The sequence below is a fragment of the Molossus molossus genome, unplaced genomic scaffold, assembly GCF_014108415.1.
Source record: "Molossus molossus isolate mMolMol1 unplaced genomic scaffold, mMolMol1.p scaffold_m16_p_23, whole genome shotgun sequence".
NCBI lineage: Eukaryota > Metazoa > Chordata > Mammalia > Chiroptera > Molossidae > Molossus > Molossus molossus.
In genome coordinates, this window is record NW_023425359.1 from 11,336,124 (window position 1) to 11,347,154 (window position 11,031).

An 11,031-nucleotide genomic window follows, 5' to 3' on the forward strand; every position below is an offset into this window, starting at 1 on the left:
AACCCCAGAGCGCGCGAGGCCTCCGAGCCTGGAAACAAGCCCCTCCCAGCGCAGCTGTCGCCGCCGCCTGCGGGCTCCTTTCACTTTCTCACGGCCAAGTCACCCAGAGGGGCGCCGCTGCCGCCACCGCCGCTGCGCCCGAGGACTCCGCCCCGCGCCGCTTCGCTACCGGCCCCCGCCCGCACGGCCCCGCCCACCCCAACAATTTCTGCCAGCGATTGGGACGCGCGAGCGGCAGCTCCAGTTCGTTCCTCCCATTGGCTGGGCCCTCTTGCCAGTCCGACGATTGCCCGCCACTGCCTCCGCCCTCCTGAAAACTCGTCCTCCTATTGGAGGAGACTGCGGCCTGGGGGCGGGCGGGAATGCCGGTCCAGGCCCTTTCGGTCAATCGTAGAAGCCCAATGCCGACGGGGAGGGAGGCATGGGGAGGAGAGGGGCGGACCGAGGTGGTGGGGGAAACATCTGGCCGGCGCCGCCGCGTGCGTGCGTGGTGCGTCCTCCCGCCCCCTCCCCCGCCTGCCCCCCTACCCCCGCCCCCCCGGCCCGGCGGCTCCGCGCTCGCTCCCTCGCTCGCTCCCTCGCTGTGTCTGGCAGGCTGCGGCCGCCGCTGGGCTGCTGCCATGGGGAGCCGTTGAGAGTGGGGCCCTCTTCGCTCCGCCGCGCTCCTCTGGTTGCCAGCGGGGGTGGGTGGGAGGGAGGGAGGGAGGGGGCAGGGGGAGCGGGCGACGGAGCCGGGATTGGGGGGTGGGGGGGCCGGGAGGGAGGGGGCACGAGGAGGAGGAAGCCCACCAAGTCCGGCGGCGGCGACGGCCGGGAGGAGGAGGCGGAGGACGCGGCGGCGGCGGGGACGCGGTGACTTAGGGCCGCTCCGTGTGAGTCCCGGCGCCGGCCCCCGGCCTCTGACCCGGCGCCCCCTCCGCGCCCCGGCCCCTGCGGGCGGGGGGCGCCAGCTGTGCGGCCGCGGCCGGCGGGGCAGTGCGGGCGGAGGGCGGGCCGGGCCGGGGGCGCCCCCGCGAGTGGAGTTAGTTTGTGTGGTTGGAGCGGTTGGGGCGGCGGGGGGCGGCGCAGCTGCGGGAGGCCCGGGCGCGGGGACGGGGCCGCTGCAGCTGCGGGGTCGGGCGGGGTGCGGGTTGGCCGGCTCCGCGCCGCGCCCCCCCGGCCGGTGCAGCTGCGGCGCGGGGCGGGCTCCCGGCCGGTGCAGCTGCGGTGGCGCCTCCCGGGTGCGGAGGGCGGCGGGCTGGGGGAGGGGGCTTGGGAGCCGCCGCAGCTGCAGTGGCGCCCGGGACGGCCGCGGCTCCGGGGACCGGTGCAGCTGCAGTGGCGCCCGGGGGGAGGGGGCTGCGGGGGAGCCCCCCCTCCCGGGCTGGTGCAGTTGCCCGGAGGCCCCGGGGCTCGCTCGCTGGGGCGGCAGGGAAGCGGTAGCAACCACCCGCCTCTCCCTGGCTTCTTCTTACGACTTTTCTTTTGTTGTTTCCTTGACCCGGGTCTGTTTTCTCGTCTGTTATTTAAGGTGTTTTCCTGCAGCACCGGCTCTACGCCCTCCACCTCCTTCCCTGTGGTTTAACCTTCCTCTTTCCCCGTGTGTTTTTATGCACAGCCAACTACGGGAAGATTTGCATGTCTTCCCCCCTCCCCTCTGTTCCCTCTGCCCCCACCTCTGTGAAAAACAAAATCCAGCCTCACCGGCCTCTCTGGGCCCACGGTAGCAGGACGTGAGGGGTTGATTTGTGGAGTGGGAGCCGCTGGCCGGCCCATTGCGGTGCTTGGGACTCATTAAACTGTCACTCAGCCCCCACCCCACTGGGTAAATGGGGTGATTAATGTCTGATATATTGGAATGGGGCGAGGGCATTTGTGGCGAATAGGTTGTGTGGCTAAGAAGGAATTTAACTGCGAAGAGTGCTTCCTGAAATAGGCATTCGTAATTATGTCATTCATCGCGAAGTTCGAGAAAGTTAGGTTTGTGACTTTGGGAAGGCGAGAAGGACAGGACAGAGACGTTGGTTTTTGTTACTCTTTAACTCTTTGCCTCGGTTTTCTAACGAGAACGGAGTGGTTATTATCACCAGGGCTGCCACACTTGCGCCTCAGGCCCAGCTCCTTTTCTCCTCCTCACCCTCCCTAGAGTCTGTGGAGATGTATTTGACATTCACAGATGTCGCAGCACCTTGCAGGACAACAGTCAGCCTAGCCCGGATTACGTTCCGATTTCATCAGCCATTAGAAAAGGCCCACAAAGTCTAGCTAAAAAGTTCCCAAACTTACTAGACCTGCCCCCACCCTTTCTCCCTGAAAGGTTTTCTTGTGTGATCACAAACATTACAGAGTGACCCACAAAAAGGTTGTTGTGGGACACAGATTAAGGGGAAGACGAAGTTCTGCTTTTTCTGAGCAGAAAGTGAGATCAGATTTGCAGGTGCAGCATTCATTTTAAGTGGCTGTAGCAGGTTGTATGACTTTATTAATTTGTCTCATTGAACCGAAGTACTTTCCAGGATTTCAGAAAGTGCACTTTCAGTTTGTTGATACTGAAAATTGAAATTTGCATTAACTGACTGTGAGAAATTTTCCTGAGAAGGTAGTTGTAGACAAGTAGTTAAATAAGAGTGAGATAATAAGATGAACCAGCCTGAAGTAATAGTTGTGAATAGTCTTCCAACATCCTGAGACATGTGTACCATTATCTCAGCAGAAAAAAAAAAAATGAAAGTGCCGTAATAATGTTGAAATGGGACTGGAGATGTCAAATGGGTTGGTTTAAAAATATCCTTAAACTGCCTTTGAAACTAAACGTTGGAGTTGAATAAAAGTGAGTCTGGGTTTCCTGAATGGCTCTGTGGCTTGAGTGTGCTGTCAGTATGTAAGCCAGTCCACCAACTTCAGACAGAAGTGTTGCTATTCCATAAATACAGTAGAACTCCATATGCTGAGTTTTTCAATTTCTTCTGTTAGAAAGTTTGGAAAAAAGGGGAGACTTTGAAGTATTTTGTTTATACTAACAGAAGAGAAAAGTTCTCCTAAGAAAAAGCTGGTGGCAGGAGTGTAGAGGAGTAGCATATGGCATTAAAAGGAGCACAGCTGGAGGTAGCATTTCCATCTGAACATGATGTCAGAGCAGCTGACAGCCTGCCATCCCTCAGCCTTTTATTCTAACACACAGACAGGGAGTTAGTGTGTGCGGATCTGTGGTGGAGAAGGTATCTCATTCCTCTCTAACATCATCTCCACTTTGCATCTGTCTCTCTTAGTCTGCTTTTTTTCCACCGATGTAACAGACCTGGAGCCAGCAAGACTCAGAGGAAAGGACTTAATCAGGTTTATGTGTCCTAAAGGTAGGAGTAGCAAGAGATTAGATGGAGCATATTTGTGTTTTGGTGTTTTGTTTATTTAATTAAAAAAAATCACATTACTTTTCTAACCCAGTTTAGGAATAATGTATGAAATTGAGTATTAAATGAACATCTTATTGGAGTTGAAAGTCTTGGGCTTGTTTTAGTTTTAATTTTTATCCCATTTGTTTAGCAAGTAAATAACTTTAATACACAGAAATATTTCAAGTTTTGAAATGTTAAGAAAGGCTTTGGAATACTGCTTTTTGAGATCACTTTGGATTAAAATGCTTTATATTGTTGTTTTTCACTGCTGTTCAGATTCCTTTTGCCTTTGGGGTTGGGGGAGAAATAGTAAACTCTGGAATCCAGCATTCAAACTTATATGAGAAGATTATTCTAGTTGAGAAGCTAGATTGTTGTGTAATTAATTCCACGGTGAAACTTTATTCTTCAAAACATTCAGCAGCACTGCTGAAACATACAGCTGTATAGTGCTTTTGAAACGACAGGTTTTTTTTTTTTTTTTTAAGGGGAAAAAAAAACAAAAAACACTTTTGTCCTCAGGAGAATAGTTTGACTGGTTTCCTCATTTCTCTTTCCAATATATATTTAAGAGATCTTTTATTTCAGCATAACAGTAATTATTTGCAGGAGTTTTTGTGTTAGCGACTAATTTAGAACTTGTAGATTTGAGCTGCCTGAATTGGCCAGACAGCTGTAATCGCACTCCTCTGTTCTTAATCTCTTTATCTGGGCAGCAGCTGCCATATGGCCACAGTCAGCTGGATCAGATGTTTATAAGCTTCCTTCTTCGTCCCTCTCTGTCCTCTCAGCCTCCTAATTTGATCACGGCTACCTTGTGAGCTGCCCTCCAATCTTTATTTTTAGCCCTCTCAAGGATTAGGATTGATGTTAGCTGTGGGGCACTTAAAGTGATTGTATTGTAAATCTTGGTTTATTCTAGCAGTAGCATCTCACAGAATGTGTTTGGGGTTAGGATGAAAGTTTTTAGTCCATCTTGGGCAAAGTATAGAAAAAGCAGGGAAGGAATTTCTAAATATTAAATGAATACCCATTCCCAACATGTAGTTTCTGAGATGGGTGGTATGGAACCCTGCTTCTGGGCACAGAAAAGGGGAAGTTGGATTTTCTTTAGTTTTAAGGAGTTGAATTTTGACCCATTGTATGGCTTCACCTTCCTCTCCCTCTGTTTCACCCCCCCCCCCCCACACACACACACTCACCAGAAAATCAGGGCAACAATGCTGTATTTGAAAGAAGCTGGTAGGAAAACAAAATATATCAAGTTATGTTGAAACAAAGTATTTTCTGTTGACAGAGGTAAGGCAGAGTCAGGAAAAAAATAGTTTCTCTTTTTCTAGCAAGGCATCTATTTTTAAGTTGAACCTGTAAAGCTTTTTTCAGTTTCATTTGGCCATAACATGCCTTTATTTAAAAGTTTGAATTAATTTTAATATGGAACTCATCTTGCTTTTGCAAAGGATCAAAGTTTAGATAAGATTTTTCAGAGTTAAATAAAGCCCTTCTGGCTCTTAATTCTCTAGGTGTACAGATTTTGCAAAGAAATATAACCATTTTTTCCCAATTCATTAAAAAAAGTTCTTGGATTTATTCGTAGTCAAGATGATCTTTCCCATCTGTTGGTGTAGCGCCTTCTGATCTCGTACATGTGTGCTGTACCTGCACATCTTAAGGCATTCGCATCTGTTTTATACACAGGGCTTTGTTGTTGTAACACTCTGACTTTAAAAGAAAGTTGTTTGCTAATTTCTGGACTAATTATGCAATTTCATTATGAGTGTGTGTGTTTTTTTAATTCAACTGAATGTGTGTGTTTAAATTATGCTTTCAGGTATCAAAAGTAATAAAAAGAATGGTCAGACAAGCTTTCTGAATCTTCCAGAGTATGTTTGGGACTTTCTTTGTTCATTATATGAGTTGTTCCCTTTGAAATTAAAGCTACTTTGTAGGTTTTCTAGGACATAATTTGATCAGCAAACTAAATTCTTCTGAGAGGGATCTAAATTCTTCTTCTCAGTTAGAGACTGTCCAGAAATTAAGGCTTTTAAAACTTGACTGAAAGTTCAGGGAAGGTGGGGCTGCATTAGAGACTCTTTGGCTGGGGTAAGGAAGTTTGGAAATTGTGCCTTTTCTTCTTGCGTTTAGGTTTTGTGCATGTGATTTGGTAGTCTTTGGGTCATACGCCTGATTAAAATTCAGGGACATGTACCCTGGCCGCCAAGCCGAATTATTATTTTGTTGTGTGGGGGCCGGCATTGAAAAGTTGTGAAGTTGGTCCTGCCGGGTTCTCATGAGAAATGTCTCTCTTCCCAGGTTATGAAGACAGTATGGAGTTCCCAGACCACAGTCGACATTTGCTGCAGTGTCTGAGCGAGCAGAGACACCAGGGTTTTCTTTGTGACTGCACTGTGCTGGTGGGAGATGCCCAGTTCCGAGCGCACCGAGCTGTGCTGGCTTCGTGCAGCATGTACTTCCACCTCTTTTACAAGGACCAGCTGGACAAAAGAGACATTGTTCATCTGAACAGCGACATTGTTACAGCCCCAGCTTTCGCTCTCCTGCTTGAATTCATGTATGAAGGGAAACTCCAGTTCAAAGACTTGCCCATTGAAGACGTGCTAGCAGCTGCCAGTTATCTCCACATGTATGACATTGTCAAAGTCTGCAAGAAGAAGCTGAAAGAGAAAGCCACCACGGAGGCAGACAGCACCAAAAAGGAGGAAGACGCCTCAAGTTGTTCGGACAAAGTCGAGAGCCTCTCCGATGGCAGCAGCCACATGGCTGGCGACCTGCCCAGTGACGAAGATGAAGGAGAAGACGAGAAATTGAACATCCTGCCCAGCAAAAGGGACTTGGCTGGCGAGCCTGGGAACATGTGGATGCGATTGCCCTCAGACTCGGCAGGCATCCCCCCGGCGGGCGGAGAGGCAGAGCCACACGCCACAGCAGCTGGAAAAACAGTAGCCAGCCCCTGCAGCTCAACGGAGTCTTTGTCCCAGAGGTCTGTCACCTCCGTGAGGGATTCAGCAGATGTTGACTGCGTGCTGGACCTGTCTGTCAAGTCCAGCCTTTCAGGAGTTGAAAATCTGAACAGCTCTTATTTCTCTTCACAGGACGTGCTGAGAAGCAACCTGGTGCAGGTGAAGGTGGAGAAAGAGGCTTCCTGTGATGAGAGTGATGTTGGCACTAATGACTATGACATGGAACATAGCACTGTGAAAGAAAGTGTGAGCACTAATAACAGGGTACAGTATGAGCCGGCCCATCTGGCTCCGCTGAGGGAGGACTCGGTCTTGAGGGAGCTCGAGCGGGAGGACAAAGCCAGCGACGACGAGATGCTGACCCCGGAGAGCGAGCGCGTCCCGGTGGAGGGGGCCATGGAGAGCAGCCTGCTGCCCTACGTGTCCAACATCTTGAGCCCGGCCGGCCAGATCTTCATGTGCCCGCTGTGCAACAAGGTCTTCCCCAGCCCGCACATCCTGCAGATCCACCTGAGCACGCACTTCCGCGAGCAGGACGGCATCCGCAGCAAGCCGGCCGCCGACGTCAACGTGCCCACCTGCTCGCTGTGCGGGAAGACTTTCTCCTGCATGTACACGCTCAAGCGCCACGAGAGGACTCACTCGGGCGAGAAGCCCTACACCTGCACCCAGTGCGGCAAGAGCTTCCAGTACTCGCACAACCTGAGCCGCCACGCCGTGGTGCACACCCGCGAGAAGCCGCACGCGTGCAAGTGGTGCGAGCGCAGGTTCACGCAGTCGGGGGACCTGTACAGACACATCCGCAAGTTCCACTGTGAGTTGGTGAACTCCTTGTCTGTCAAAAGCGAAGCACTGAGCTTGCCCACTGTCAGAGACTGGACCTTAGAAGATAGCTCGCAAGAACTCTGGAAATAATTTTATATATATATATAAATAATATATATATATATATATACATATATATACATAGATCTCTATATAGTTGTGGTACGGTCTAAAAGCAGTCTTGTTTCCTGGAACTAAAAAGTTGGGATATTAACTTGTTTTTGCACTTTAGAATAGCATGAGAATCTCACTAATTTAGCATACTGATAAAAGAAACTTTAGGGCAAGTGGGAGAATAGAGAGGTGTTTTTCTTTGAGGGGGTAGGGGAAGTAAGCCAATAAGAACCTTTGAAACAAATCGTCCTATCGCGAAATGCTTTCATAGGGCTTCGTTCTGTCAACACTGCGTTGTCTTCTGAGGTCTTTTTCCCCCACTTTTTTTTTTTTTAAAGTAGAAATTCCCTCCAGTTTTATTAGCCTCTTTATATGTCTCAAATTGCATGAATCTTTTCTGGCTGTTGGAAACCTGAATGCTTTTAGACCCAAATGGAAATTTTCTGAAATGCTGGATTATCTATTTTTAAACAAGCAGTTGACTTAAAACTTTCTGTGGCAACTTCTGGTTTTCTGACGGTTCCCAATGAGAGAAATGCCGAACGTACACACTGGGATCACTGGGACGCTGTCTTTGTGAAGGTTTGCTTGGGATGAAAAAGGATATTGCAGCTTCAGCAGTGTTGAACTGTATTGAAAAATGTGAATTACTGTTATTGTATACTGTAATTGATTACATGGGCTGGGGGGGTGTCAAAGAACTTGACAGGTTGTGTTGATGCTCTTAGTTGAGTCTTGAAAAGTAAATATTAACGCTACAGAAATGCATGAGTTTCAATATATTTTTGTCTTTGTTTGCATTGTATAACTTTAACGAGTGAGTTTAAAATTATTTAATTTCCTTAGAAAAATAGCACCATTTGGGAAAAAAACTGGTGTTATGAAGAACGTAAATGCACTGTTTTTATTTTTATTTTATATAATTTAAATTGACTTTCCCACTGTCTTTAAGTTGAAACTGTTAAGCTGAATAAAAACTTAAGCTGCAAATTGATAACTTCGCTACATAACAAGGAAAATATAAATGTTTACAAACAGCTTAAAGATTTGCATGTGCAGTGTGCATTTATAACAAACTTCTAATTGCACAAAACCCATGCCAGCTCAAAGTTTAGGTGTACACATTTACCCAGTTGAGCATTTTTAGAATAACTACTGCACAAATTGACAATAGGTCATTCTTTTTTTTTTTTTTTTTTGCTCCCCCTTTCTTTTTTTCCCCTTCTTCCTTACCCGCCCTCCCTATCCCACCCCCCTCCCCCCCAACTCATGAAAAGATTCTATGGACTGAAAAAGCCCCAGGCTGAAAGGACTGGACTGCCTTGATTGACATGGGGAAGGGGGTAAGGAGACTATGTGGATCGGCAGCAGAGGCTGCAGCCCAGTGTGTGGTTTAATGACCAGCACACAGGGCAAGAGCATTTTGCACAGTGTTTGTTTTCCTGTCTTGCACTTACAAATAAGGTCTATGGGAGTAGCATGGAAAACGTTTGCTGTTTTTCCTTTTTTTTTTTTTTTTTTTTAATTGCTTTTGTTTAAAATTTGATCGCCTTAACTACTGTAAACATAGCCTATTTTTGTGCTTAAGATACTGAATGGAAAACTCCATTGTGTGTTGCTGGACTGTTTTGGAAATATTTGGTCAAATGTGTGTTAATTTGGCTGTAATGGCATTTAAAGCAAGCAAACAAACAAACAAAAAAGCTGTGAAAATGGCCTTGGAGCATTATCTTTAGTTACTTGAAGAGTTTCTAGTTTTTTTAAAATACAGTTTATGTTAAAATAATTTTTATTAATTTAGAGAAGACAATCAATGTCTGTGAGAAAACGGACTTTCTTTTGAATTTTCTTTTTGTGGTCATTGTGAGTGATTACTTTTTCCTTTTATTAGTTTCACATTCTTCCTTTGTTCTAAAACTTAGACTGACATCTAGCTTTGACAATCATAGTATGTTTTATTTTCCTGAGGGGGGAATAACTTATAATGCTGTTTAGTTTTGTACTGTTGGTGTGTTGGTGAATTTTTAAACTGTGTGCTAACTGCAATAAATTATATGAACTCAGTTTCTTGTGTTATTTTAATTGTGATCATGTATTACATAACCCTAAATGTGTATCATACATGGCGTCTTTGTTTTTACTGTCAGTTCTATTCAGAGCTTATGAAATTATTAGAAGACCTTAAGTCACTCAAATGGAAATGTGCAAACATTTTTGCTGCCAGTCATTTAAGAAGATACTAAGTGCACATTTTAAAAGTGTGACCCGTTTTCTACAACCTAGCTCAAGAATGTGAAGGTAATTCCCTAGAAATTTGTGAATCTGGGAAATCTCAATTGGCAGCATAGGGTTTTCCATAATACGCTGTCCAGCTACTAATCCATGCACCATAAGTCATTTTCATGGGTAATATTATCCTAAGTTGATTGGTCAGATCTATTCTTCTGTGTTCTGTTTTAAGTGGAAAATTGAAGGAGACCGGATGTCTTAATTTGGAAGACTGCTTGGCTAATGTCTGGAATTCTAGGCAATTGAATTAGCAGGCATTTGATGGTCCAAGATTAACTTATATACGTCCTTTTTGTGGCTGGGTGAACTCAAAACCCCCCAGGTTTTTAAATTCTCATTTAAATTTAAAAATGTAATTAAGTACATGCAATCATTAAAAGAATTCTGTTTCCTAATTTTTGTGACCGCCCCAACTTCCTAACTGTGTCATTGGGCATGCCAGGGTGAGAAACATTGCTGGTTGACCTAAGGAATTGACAGAACACACATGTGCTGAATGGTACTACAAGGAATTGTCACATATGGTTCTAAGGGCCAGCACGGACCTGAGAGAATTTTTGCAAATCCCTGAAATCTGGAATTGCCCATAAGTTCCAGCCTTAAAAATACAGATGAAAACGTAGTTTTAGAGTATTACTGTCAAAATTAAAATAGATATCAAATGGCCTGTAGTGTGGCTAACATTCTATAAAAGAGTGGTATATAAAGTCCGGAGCATAAAAGTGTACCATCTGTAAGTTCCCCGATGGCTTTGAGTGAAAATCCAGAAAGATTTTTTGTCATAAAGCACAATAATTCACAATTTAGAATTCTTTTCCTTTTTTCTTTTTTTTTTGTTGAGATAGGAGTTCTGTTACATGCAATCCACACTTGGTTTTAACCAATTAAAATTGTTTCACATGAAGGGAAGGTACGTTCGAGCTTCACAGAGTAATTACTTGAGCAGTCACAACAAGCTTGTTCAAAGAGGACAGTAATCGTAATGGGACACAACATCTCAAAGCTTTCTGAAGATGTTGAAAGTTATAGTGTAGCATCTAATTTAAAATGAAGAGTGTTATCTTAAACTTAACTGAATATACTTATAAAAACAATATTTTGACATATAATTTGGAAGAAATTCTTAGCAAAACCAGAACAGAATATTAATTACACAAATCAGCCCCGTTGATAAGTGGAGTCAGTTGTTTATTTGCTACACTTAAAAAAAAGAAAATTAATTTGTCATGTAATCATGTTAGAAACCAAATTGATCTCCCCTCTTCCCCGCCTCCCGTTGACATCTGGCTGATACATAGTGTATTTTTTTAAATGGGTAGTTTCATTTACTATTGACGACATCTGTTTCCTTTAGATAATCAATTATGCCCTAGATCACTGTGGGCCCAGCATTGTGTACTAGGCATACCCTAGGGAATATCCAAGAAGTATAAAATGTTAAAAAGATG

The 11,031-nt window shown here is 45.6% G+C and overlaps 1 protein-coding gene across 2 annotated transcripts; it reads left to right on the forward strand.

Moving 5' to 3' along the window:
* Positions 1 to 537: 537 nt before the first annotated feature.
* On the forward strand, positions 538 to 9,358 carry ZBTB18 (zinc finger and BTB domain containing 18). 2 transcript variants are annotated; one of them, XM_036277587.1, is made up of 2 exons: positions 538 to 872; positions 5,688 to 9,358. In XM_036277587.1, exon 2 carries the CDS (start codon positions 5,702 to 5,704, stop codon positions 7,268 to 7,270), a length of 1,569 nt encoding a protein of 522 aa, XP_036133480.1. In that variant the 5' UTR covers positions 538 to 872; positions 5,688 to 5,701; the 3' UTR covers positions 7,271 to 9,358. The 2 variants fall into 2 exon arrangements, with proteins under 2 accessions (XP_036133480.1, XP_036133479.1); XM_036277586.1 differs by lacking the exon at positions 538 to 872 and adding an exon at positions 2,833 to 3,332.
* Positions 9,359 to 11,031: the final 1,673 nt, after the last annotated feature.